A 12,825-nucleotide genomic window follows, 5' to 3' on the forward strand; every position below is an offset into this window, starting at 1 on the left:
ACAGTTAATAGGAAGTGACACTTGATCAAGGTCCGCATCACTTTCCATTCTTAACCAGACTTAACGTCTGAGAAAGTAAAGAAATAATAATAATAAAGTAATGAAGGCACTAAGAATAATTCTGATTAGTTTAGCTCTTTTGAAGCCTTGTTTGGTATTAAAATGCTAGTGAGATAACTGGTTTGGATCATCCACAGCATTATGACCACCTACCTGATATCAGGTATGTCCACCTTGGGCATGGATAACAGTGACGACACGTTGTGACATGGAAGCAGGTCACGGGAGGGAGTTGTCACCACATCTGTACACCCAAGTCACTTAATTTCCGTAAATTTTTGGAAGAGGTAATGAACTCTGATGCCCCATTCAATCACATCCCAAATGTGTTCAATTGGGTTGTGACGAAGCATGCTGGGATATTTTTACTTCCCCTCTTGTTTTGCCATCTGCCTCCTTAGAATTCATTTTTCCACTTTTAACTAATTACCATTAACGTACGTGAATATAATCTGCGTTTTCATAAAAGAGAAAGGTTGACCCAAAGTTTTAAAGAATATAACATCACATCTAATTTTGAGCTTAGTTTTATGTATGTAATTGATTTTCTCTATACTAATTATAAACATTTGGAAGATGAACTAATAGTATTCTTAAAGTATTTATTTGGCTCTGTTTGAAAACATGTTAGCAAAGTCAGCCCTTAATTAATTCACAAGTAATTTTCAGGTTTGTCAAAAGTATTGTTAGTGTAACTATATTTGTAAAGTGCCATGATTTAAACAAATAATTTGGCCTAACTCTTGTAGTAGAAGAAACTGTTAAAAAGAACCAATTTTTCGATGTAATCAGTTAATCGAATGAGTTAAGTTTTAATTGTAATTACTGTAAAATTAACTTTGAACAGTGTGTAGATTCAGTACCTGTTCTTGGGACGATATATATAGGAGCCGGTTTTTTGGTCCTGAGACAGACAGTCCACAGCCGAGTTTCAGACGAGAAACCTGCATTGGTTAGAACAACAACAATGCTTCAACTTGACTGTCAAATAAGTGTTACACAATTAAGTCATGTGTTAAAACAATGACACTGTCTGCTCCATACGTACCTTTGTATTCTTCAAGAACTGTGAGCTTTGTGGTTAGGTTATTACTGCTCGTAGATGTACAATAGTAATCTATTGTAGCAGTATGTGGAGGTTTGCTTGCAAACTATCAATGAGGCTTATGGAAGGTTTTAAACAATCACCGGCCATAACTTTATATTATTGGAGGGGGGGAGGGGGGGGGACTATTTTACCACCAGAATATTTTACCCAAGAGGACACCATCATCATTTAACCATACAGTAAAGCGGCATGCCTTTGGGAAAAATTATGGCTGTAGTTCCCCATTGCTTTCAGCCACTCGCAGTATCAGCATAGCAAGGCCGTTTTGGTTAATGTTACAAGGCCAAATCAGTCAATCATCCAGACTGTTGCCCCAGCAACTACTGAAAAGGCTGCTGCCCTCTTCAGGAACCACATGTTTGTCTGGCCTCTCAACATATACGCCTCCATTGTGGTTGCACCTATGGTATGGCTAACTGCATCACTGAGGCACGCAAGCCACCCCACCAATGGCAAGGTCCATGGTTCATGGGGCAGAGACTACTCAGGAGGATGTCATTATCAGGACAAAGAAAACTGGCGTTCTACAGATTGGAGCGTGGAATATCAGATCCCTTAATCGGGCAGGTAGGTTAGAAAATTTAAAAAGGGAAATGGATAGGTTAAAGTTGGATATAGTGGGAATTAGTGAAGTTTGGTGGCAGGAGGAACAAGACTTCTGGTCAGGTGAATACAGGGTTATAAATACAAAATCAAGTAGGGGTAATGCAGGAGTAGGTTTAATAATGAATTAAAAAAATAGGAGCATGGGTCAGCTACTATGAACAGCATAGTGAACACATTATTGTAGCCAAGATAAACACAAAGCCCACACCTGCTACACTGTACACTGGTACAAAAGTTTATATACCATCTAGCTCCACAGATGATGAATAGATAGAAGAAATGTTTGATGTGATAAAAGAGATTATTCAAGTAGTGAAGGGAGACGAAAATTTAATAGTCATGGGGGGCTGGAATTTGATAGTAAGAAAAGGAAGACAAGGAAAAGCAGCAGGTAAATATGGAATGGGGATAAGGAATGAGAAAGGAAGCTGGCTGGTACAATTTTGCACAGAGCATAACTTGTTCATAGCTAACACTTTAAGTATAATTAAATAATTCTGGGTGTGTGGAAGATACCTGGAGGCATCAGAAGATTTCAGATAGATTATATAATGGTAAGACAGAGATTTAGGAACCAGGTTTTAAATTGTAAGACATTTCCAGGGGCAGGTGTGGACTCTGATCATAATCTGTTGGTTATGAACTGTAGATTAAAACTGAAGAAACTGCAAAGAGGTGTGAATTTAAGGAGATGGGACCTGGATAAACTGAAAGAACCAGACGTTGTAGAGTGTTTCAGAGAGAGCATTAGGGAATGATTGACAAGAACGGGGGAATAGAAATACAGTAGAAGAAGAATGGGTAGCTTTGAGAGATGAAATAGTGACGGCAGCAGAGGATCAATTAGGTAAAAAGCCAATGACTAGTAGAAATCCTTGGGTAACAGAAGAGATATTGAATTTAATTGATGAAAGGAGAAAATATAAAAATGCAGTAAATGAAGCAGGCAAAAAGGAATATAAATGTCTCAAAATGAGATCGACAGGAAGTGCAAAATGGCTAAGCAGTGATGGTTAGAGGACAAATGTAAGGATGTAGAGGCATATATCACCAGGGGTAAGATAGATACTACCTACAGGAAAATTAAAGAGACTTTTGCAGGAAAGATAACCACTTGTATGAATATCAAAAGCTCAGATGTAAAACAGTTCTAAGCAAAGAAGTGAAAGCAGAAAGATTGAAGGAGTATATAGGAGGTCTGTGCAAGGGTGATGTACTTGAGGGAAATATTATGGAAATGAAAGAGGACGTAAGTGAAGATGTAATGGGAGATATGACACTGCATAAAGAATTTGGCAGAGCACTGAAGCACCTAAACTGAAACAAGGCCTGCGAGTAGACCATATCCCATTAGAACTACTGATATCCTTGGGAGAGCCAGCTATGACAAAACTCTACCATCTGGTGAGCAAGACGTATGAGACAGACGAAATGCCTTCAGACTTCAAGAAGAATATAATAATTCCAATCTCAAAGAAAGCATGTGTTGACAGGTGTGAAAATTACTTACCTATCAGTTTATTAAGTCATGGCTGCAAAATACTTACACGAATTCTTTACAGACAAATGGAAAAACTGGTAGAAGTCACCCTTTGGGAAGATCAGTTCGAATTCCATAGAAATGTTGAAACTGGTGAGGCAATACTGACTCTATGACTTACCTTAGAAGATAGGTTAAGGAAAGACAGACCTACATTTATGTCATTTGTAGACTTAGAGAAAGCTTTTGACGATGCTGACTGGAATGCTCTCTTTCAAATTCTGAAGGTGACAGGAGTCAAATACAGTGAGCAAAATGCTATTTACAATTTGTACAGAAACAAGATGGCAGTTATAAGAGTCGAGGGACATGAAAGGGAAGCAGTGGTTCGGAAGGGAGTGAGACAGGGTTGTAGCCTATCCCCAATGTTATTCAATCTGTATATTGAGCAAGCAGTGAAGGAAACAAAAGAAAGTTTGGAGTAGGAATTAAAATCCATAGAGAAGAAATAAAAACTTTGTTGTTTGCCAATGACATTGTAATTCTGTCAGAGACAGCAAAGGACCTGGATGAGCAGTTGAACGGAATGGACAGTGTCTTGAAGGGAGGATATAAAATAACATCAACAAAAGGAAAATGGGGATAATGGAATTTAGTCTAATTAAATCAGGTGAAGCTGAGGGAACTAGATTAGGAAATGAGACACTTAAAGTAGTAAAGGAGTTTTGCTATTTGGGGAGCAAAATAACTGATCGTGGTCAAAGTAGAGAGGATATAAAATGTAGACTAGCAATGGCAAGAAAAGCGTTTCTGAAGAAGAGTAATTTGTTAACATCGAGTATAGATTTAAGTGTCAGGAAGTCTTTTCTGAAAGTATTTGTATGGAGTGTAGCAGCCTTGTACGGATGTGAAACATGGACGATAAATAGTGTGGACAAGAAGAGAACAGAAGCTTTCAGAATGTGGTGCTACAGAAGAATGTTGAATATTAGATGGGTAGATCATGCAACTAATGAGGAGGTACTGAATAGAATTGGGGAGAAGAGCAATTTGTGGCACAACTTGACTAGAAGAAGTGGTCGGTTGGTAGGACACGTTCTGAGGCATCATGTGATCACAAGTTTAGTGTTAGAGGGAAGCATGGAGGATAAAAATCATAGAGGGAGACCACGACATGAATTCAGAAGAATGTAGGGTGCAGTAGCTTACACAGGATAGAGTAGCATGGAGAGCTGCATCAAACCAGTCACTGGACTGAAGACCGCAACTACAACAACATTAGTGGGGGATTGTGAACAGTGAAAATGAGTACTGTGAAACTCAAATGTGCACCTGTTGGCTACATCATTTAAATTAGTCAGTGGTTTACTTCCACAACCCACTTTTCAGTCAGTGTAGCAATACAGTATGTCAACAATGCGGACAACAAATGGAGGAATAAAGAAGGCAGACCATCACAGGGTTCCGATCTGATGAGCTGGGGTCCAGCACATCAATTGGAATGTGCAACTGTGTTCCTTGAACCAGTCCATCACACTCCTGTCCTTGTGACATGGCAAATCATCTTGTTGAAAAATGCCAATGCCTTCGAGAAACATGACCGCCGCGAAGGGATATATGTGGTCTATAATCAGTGTGCAATATTCCTTGGCTGTGATGGTGCTTTTCATGAGCCCCATTGGACCCATGGATGCCCACGTGAATGTTCTCCAGAGCATATGGGGCTGCAGCCGTCTTGTCTCCATCCCGCAGTACAGATGTGAAGGAGCTGTTCCCCCGGAAGCCAGTGGATTTGCGCTTTCCTGTTGGCATGATGAAGAAGGTATTGGGATTCATTAGACCATGCAATGCTCTGCCACTGCACCAATGTCCAGTGCTGATGGTCACATTGCCATTTTGGTCATAGTTGCCGATGTCCTAGTGTTAAGATTGGCACATGCATGGGTCGTTGGCTTCAGAGGCCATTCGTCGGGAGTGTGTGTTCAGAAACATATGTACTCTGCCCAGCATTAAAGTTTGATGTTAGTTCCACCACAATTTGCTGCCTTTTCTGTTTTACCAGTTTACCCAGTGTATGATGTACGACATCTGTCATGAGTGGTGGCCGGCCAACCCCACAATGTTTGAATATGCTTTCACTTTGGTTTCGCTACATGGTGAAGAGATTCACCACAGCACTCCTCAAACACCCAACAAGTTGTGCTGTTTCTGAAATGCCTCCAGGCCATCCGAATCTACCTTTGGTCAAACTGAGATAGACTGCACACCTTCCCCATTCTATACACAGACAGTACACTCACTGATACTACATGCACCACGCATGTGACTGACTAAGAGTCATTACTTTCCAGGTGATTCTGCTATTGCCTGGATGGGTTTATATCAATAGCGGGTCTGTAGTCATAATAGTCTGGTGGATCATTGTGTATATTCACAAATTATTCTGTGGATATGAAGAAGTTGTCAAGCAGATAGAATTTCAGTTTGTGTTAGAAGTTAATTTTGTTATCCATTAAGTTTTTCACATCACCAGCTAGATGGTCAAAGATTTATATAGCTGAATATCTCACTCATTTCTGTGCCACACTAAGGTCGAATAACGGATAGTTTGTTTTGTTTATGTCAACGACTCTCCATACAGTATAATATATCTTCCATACAAACATATCCATAATGCAGTCAGAAATTCATTTGATACCCTTTTGATTTATAAGTGTTGGTGTGGTATGTAGTCAGATGTTTTTCCTTCTCCTATTCCTTAGCTTTGCTCTTCCTGTTCTTCTATGTTCTTCACTACTTCTCCTGTGCTGTATACTGTTTTATACCCAGCCAAATTCTTCTTGTTGTAGTGTTAATTGGTAGTTGAAAGTCATTGGCCTGTTCAGATGTGCATTTTTGGAGCAGAAGGAGTTGCAAATCAGAAATGATATCAGTTTCAATTAAAAATGTTATTGTTGTTTCCTAGCAAGGAAACATGACTTCTTGAGTAATTCATGAGATTATTTTGTACACATGTCTAATCTGACTCTGTGTGTGTGTGTGTGTGTGCGTGTTTGTGTGTAGGGGGAGGGTCAGATTTCTTAAAGTAAGAATTTTTTTTAATAAAAGTATATTTAAAAAATTCATCTGATTACTTCTTTAATGCTATTTCAGGCAACTTTACACAACATTAGGGAACTGAAACGTGGTATGGAGGAATTACACACTGACAAGATTGCAAATTTCTCAGCAGTCCTGATGCATGCTTTTGAGTTACTGCAATCTGTAAGTATTTAAATACTGTGACATTTTTAATGAAATTTTTGTTAAGTGAAGTTATAGCATTTATTTAACATAATACATTGCAAAAAATGAACTGTATGATTCACTGAACAGCTGGTGGGTTGGACAATGGACATTGTGTTATCTTTCATGGGTGTTCATTTTAGAATTAGCCACTCATACTCTCATAACTATAAATTTTAGTTACTCGTACATCATTCTGCAGGGATGCAATATTGGTTTTGGAAAAGTTTAATAATTTTTGTTCATGGAAACTGCTACTTCACAGAATTTTTAATGGTCTGGTTCTTCTGCTTGATTTTGTTCACCACTATCTGATCCTCCAACTTCAACCGTTACAATTGCTTTCCACTTTACACATACAGATGCAAGTGAAACCTGAAGAATATTGGAAAATGCAGTGTCCTCATATGGCTTCACATTGTAGGCTCCTTTCAGGTGTTGTGCTTGAAAACTGTAACTTATCTGTTGCAGCAGCACTGTAATACAAATTACTACTAGAAAGGGAAATAATGTTGGCTACTTAATGCTTTCAACACTTTTATGAAACAATGTGGTTATATACTTGAATTGATTCTTTTACATTTACTATGACAAAGTCCTCACTAATTATTTTTAAATTAGAAATATAAAAATGTTCATTCCTGATACGTATTCATCGGATCTCGTGAACATAAACAGAAAAGTTGCCTAGTAGTTGCTGTTGGTAAAGTTCAGTCATTGAAGCTGCTTGCCCTAAGTGGAGTTCATCAGTCTGCTAAAATGGTCTGATTCATTTCATCACACTCAAATCACTCTACTTGGACACACAGTATTTTAATATTGGTGGCTTAAAGAAGAAGGCTAATAAAAAAATTCATTTGACTCACATGACTGTTACAACGTAGTTCCAAAGTCTCGCACACACACAAAATTCAGCAAAGCTCTAACATATCTGAGGCAACGTGCATAGAGACAATGTTGCAAATGCCGTATTGTTTATATCTCATGCCCGCAGCTGCCTGTGTTAATCGTACTCTTACTGATCATTATAATTAATTCTTGTATTTTCTTTTGAGACTTTTCAGTGATCAGATACATTTATTGGAAGAGGATCTTTTCCTGAGAGTAGCAAGATATAGCTAACAATTTTTTTTAAGGGCATAGCGTGAAGGTCTGTGTGCTGTGAACAAAAGATACCTTCAGTTGGGAATTGTAGCCAAAATGATTAAGTTACAATAGTGAAAAGCCTTACCACATTGGTAATTTTTTGGTCAAAATTTAAACTTAGTTAATCTACATAGAACCTACTAAAATCTGCACATCACAAATATTTACTGAATTTTCTCATTTAAAATTGTATCCAGAGATTAGCAGACCTATTGAAAGTTTTCTGTATGTAATATGACGTGTTTATACCAAATTTGACCTTCCTATCTTAATTTCCTACTAACCATGAAAACACACAAAAATCTTTTAAGAACATAAAAAAAATTGCTACTTCATCTTCTTAAAACTTTGTTAAACATTTCCTTTCCATCTACCACAACTTAATGACAAAAAAGTTATACTAAAACCATTATTAGTAATGTCAAACAGTTGCACAATTATTGTAACATCATGTGTTTGTGCTTGGCATGGATGACTTCACGGAGCATTTTCTCTCACATTCAAACCCATTTCGCAGCATTAGCTTAAAACAGAGCACCCCATAAACATTAGAAATTATGTTAAGGAAGGCAGTACGCGCAGTCCTACAATTCCTCTGGAGAGGACAAAATTATAATAAGCGCTAAAATTAAAATAATGATTTTTATAGTCAAAACTGGACATTAATATCTTCAGTGTGGTTGTGGAACCATATCTCAAGAAAAGTTTTGGTTAATTGCATTTAGATGTAGCTAGTTTTGAGACAAGTAAACAATCAGAATTGAATTGTGCCTAAACAAACGTGTGTGTGTGTGTGTGTGTGTGTGTGTGTGTGTGTGTGTGTGTGTGTGTGTGTGTGTGTGCGCGCGCGTGCGTGCGCAAGGGTGCGTGCTTTTTGCTAATAATGTAAAACAAAATGATGAATGTTTTTGATTGCTTAAAGTATGCAGCTGCATAATATTCACAGCTGATTTTTTCGCTGTACTAAATGCCAGTATTACTCATCTCATATACTTAATGTCTTCTATGGAGGAAATAATCACCAATTGGTATTACAGTATCGTGAGAGCACATCAGGAGCCCATTGCAATCAGGCGATAATGCTAATAACAGATGGTGCACCTTACAACTACAAGGACATATTTGAAATGTATAACTGGCACAAACAGCCTGATGGTGAGGTTCAGATACCAGTTCGAGTCTTTACGTATTTAATTGGTCGTGAGGTGGCAGATGTTCGTGAGGTCAACTGGATGGCATGTGCTAATAAAGGTGAGAGTAAAAGTAATTGTGGAATAATCAAACAGTGGAAAACCCAAGATGGAATAACAACAATATGAAAGAATAGATAACTACTAACCACATAGAGAAGGCATTGAGTGGGAGAAAGGCGACTAGATTTCATTCAGCTATCGGAATAATTTCTTCAACAAGCATAGACAACAAAACTTGCCTTGCACATGTCCACAAAAGCACAGTGCACTCACACATGGCCACTGTTATTTCTGGGCACTAAGGCCTGACTGTGATTGTGTCTGAGGTGAGCATTTATCACTGCTGAGTTGAGTAGTGGGGGTACAGAGGACCCATGGGTCATGAGGTATAGCACAGTAGGGGATGAGGGAAGATGGTTGTGCTGCCTGTGGGGGCATGGAGGGAAATAGTGGGGCAAGATAGTAGCACAATATGGGATGAGGGAAGGTGCTTGTGCTGCCTGTTGGAGCATGGAGGGACATGGTGGGGCAAGATAGTGGGCTGCTAGATGCAGCATTGGTGGGCTGTTCTGGGGGAGGGAGAGAAAGGTGATAGGAGAGAAGCAGAGAAGGGGAAAGGACTATGAAGGTGCACTGGCATTTGTAGGGATGGAGTGGAGGCAGGGAAGAGGATAGACAGCTGGAGGACAGGGACTAGTGAATGCTGAGGGGAATGAAAAATATGTTGCAGACAGAGTTCCTGTCTGCAGTTCAGGAAAGCTAGTATTTGTGGGGAGAACCCAGCTGGCACTGTCTTTAAGTAGTTGTTCGAGCTGTGTTGAATGCATTGTGTTGGGGAACATATTCAGCAAGTGAGTGGGCCATCCATCTGTTGGCAATAGTTTGACAGCTTGACTCATACTGGCAGACAGCTTGTTAACTATGAGTCCCATGTAGACTACACCACAGTGGCTGCAGCTGAGTTGGTAGATTGCTTGGCTGCTTTTACGCCTTTGATGTGGTAGGAGATGCTTGTGACAAGACTGGAGCAGGTGGTAATGGGTGGGTGTATAGGACAGGTCTTTCATCTATGACTATTGCAGGGATATGACCCAGCAGCTGGGGTAGCAGTGGAACAGGGACAGATAAGAATGTCGTGTAGGTTGGATGGGCAGCAGATACCACTGTGGGAGGGATGTGGATGATAGCAGGGAGGATAGTCCTCATCTCAGAGCACAACGAGAGATAGTCGAAACCTGGGTGGAGAATGTGATTTAGTTGCTCCTCTCCTCTCCTCTCATCATGTCCTGAAATTAGAAATACCCTCCTCACCCTTGATGCAGTGGTATTCCAGCACATACCGATCCTGTGCAACATTCTTGTCCATCCCATGCTCTTAACCTCTTGCCTCACAGCTCACATTCCTCGATGCAAAAGCTGTCCATACATGCTCCCACTATCACCTTGTCCAATCCTTTCACAAGCATCTCCTACCACATTCAATACAGGACCACTTGTGAAATCAGCCAAGTGAACTGTCTACTTAGCTACATTCACTTTGCCACATTCTACATGGAAATGACAACTAACGAGCCATCTGTCCACATGAGTGGCCACTGCCAAACTGTGGCCTAGAGAAGACGGGGTTCAATATGATGGACTTCAGTTTAACTACTGCTTCAAAGCTTGTGCTATCTGGATTCTTCCTTCTGGCCTCAAACTTCGCTAGTCCCTGTCATCCACTTGCCTATCCCTTTCCGTCTCCCCATTCCAGACGTACACATTCCTTGTGTGCTGCCAATGCACCTGTATTGTCCTTTGTCCTTCTCTACTTCTGAGTCCTCTATCCTGTCCCCATCACACCCCTGTACATTCCCACAGGCAGCACTTATCCATCATTCCTACTCTTCTATACCTCCCTGCCCCATTACTCATCCCAGCAAAAATCAGTGCAGTTTCAGTTGGGCCTTTGCAACAGGAGACCTGGTCTGAATGTTGTCTGTGTCTGATTAAGGACTTAGTCCGTTAGATGAATGATATCTAGCAGTTTTTTTCAGTTTGTCTGTCAGCCACACAACATCTCTTCTATGTGATGACTAGCTATCTGTTACTTCTTTTTTAAAGTCCTGTTAATTATGCAACAAAGGCTGTTGATTAGCAAATCTCATGTGTTGGTGTAAATTCTTGTACTGAAGCAAGTGTTTCATTGTAGAATATGCAATAGCAAATAAACATAATGAATAATGGCGAATGTTTATATGTATCATATACTGCTTTACTGGAAATTGTGATGTGCCGTAAATCATGAAAACAGTGGTTTGTTAAGGACCCTTGGTGATACAACAACACATTAGTATGTTAATGGCCAAATTTTTAAAAAAAATTTTGATAACACAAAGGAGCTCCGTGGAGTAAGAAAACAACTTATTCATGATTAATTTTGAGAGTGAGATGCCTTATACTAGTTTTGATTACATCACTTTGTTTCATGCTATTACCATATCTGTGTAAATAGACATGTACACATTCAGTTGGATAATGTTATACATCAGAGACCAAGCATCAAAACTGGATTTTGAGATGTTAATAAAAATATGAAAGTGTTAGTGTAAATTTAGCATCTACATCAAATCTAGTTTTTTAAGCAGTAAAATAATGAAACTGAATTAAATTTATGTGCTTGTATCTTAAAATCATTTCAAATGTAGTGAAAAGTCTGAATTTGTGTGTGTGTGTTTCTTTTATATATATGATTTTCATTTCTGCGTTTTGCATGAACTGACTGCAAGCCAAAATGTGTCTCTTATTCAAGTAATGCACATTAGAGAAGAATATACTGTCATTTATTTCACCAAATACAATATGATTGTATTAGTTCAGGCTATATTTAATGATTTTTAACTGATACATCAAGAAAATAGCATTACTGTTTAATGTTTGCACATTTTTTTTGCCTATTTATTGAAGTAATACCTTCATACATAACTTGAAGAAAAATGCTCCTTATATATATATTCAGAAAATAATGTATTATTTCCTATATAGTTTAAGTACAATTACAGAAATAAAAAATTATGGCCATAAATAACATATTTTAATGAATTTAAATATGTAAATGTGTTTTACTGACATATGAACATACGTACTAACATTGCTTCTAAACATTTACACACTTTATTTGATTATACCATTACTTGATATCTATTACAACGTCACAGAATTGTTGCATACATTTAATTTAAATAAAATTAAGCTACTTCTTAACACGTTTTTTTAGAAATAAAACTGTAATAAAAACTCTTACACCTTACAAAGGTTCTAGAACTTAAACTTTAGAATTGCATAAGTGAACAACAGAAATTTCTTATTTTGTTATTTCACTATCAACAATAAAGTCAGTTTGCAAGCAGTTGAAGCTGTCAATGTAATCCTTGAAATCAGGGTAGCAGAAGAGTTTGCAATAAAAATCTTGTGCATCATTTGGAATGAGGTGCATTAGAGATTGAACGTCTTTTAGCTTGGCTTCAGAAATTATCTTTCCATTTGGCCATAGCTTCATTAAGAGGGAAGAAAAATTTATTTTGTTCTGCGTTTCAGGTGGTCAGCCAGCCGATTTCTTCATAGTGTCAACTTCAAATCGTTTAACATTAAATTCAGTTTTGAACAATATATGGAATGGTTTGTCGTTATACAGTTCTACTCTCTCACCTTCAACCAGTTTATTTTTTCATTCTGGGAGTTGATTTGTATGATTTACTATGTTGTTGTTTTTTTTCTCTCTCTATATATATATATATATTTGATGTACTCTTGAAATCTTTAACTTTCATCCTATGAAGTGTAAGAGAATTTCTTTTGTGACACATTTTCATGACAGTCATGTAATTGTCATGTACATGTTCAAGAGTGTGTTCTATGTCTCCAAAATCACTGTCATTCAGAAGAAAGCTATGTCCAGGTATAAGAAA

General features: G+C 38.3%; 1 protein-coding gene across 3 annotated transcripts in view; it reads left to right on the forward strand.

Moving 5' to 3' along the window:
- LOC126262486 (voltage-dependent calcium channel subunit alpha-2/delta-3) overlaps positions 1-12,825 on the forward strand; it is an 823,568-nt gene that overhangs the window by 356,009 nt on the left and 454,734 nt on the right. For all 3 annotated transcript variants that reach the window (XM_049959148.1, XM_049959149.1, XM_049959150.1), the window contains exons 7-8: positions 6,408-6,518; positions 8,723-8,936. In XM_049959148.1, coding sequence (XP_049815105.1) covers positions 6,408-6,518; positions 8,723-8,936 — 325 coding nt within the window. The remainder of the gene's footprint in view (positions 1-6,407; positions 6,519-8,722; positions 8,937-12,825) is intronic.

This window comes from Schistocerca nitens, chromosome 6, assembly GCF_023898315.1.
Source record: "Schistocerca nitens isolate TAMUIC-IGC-003100 chromosome 6, iqSchNite1.1, whole genome shotgun sequence".
NCBI lineage: Eukaryota > Metazoa > Arthropoda > Insecta > Orthoptera > Acrididae > Schistocerca > Schistocerca nitens.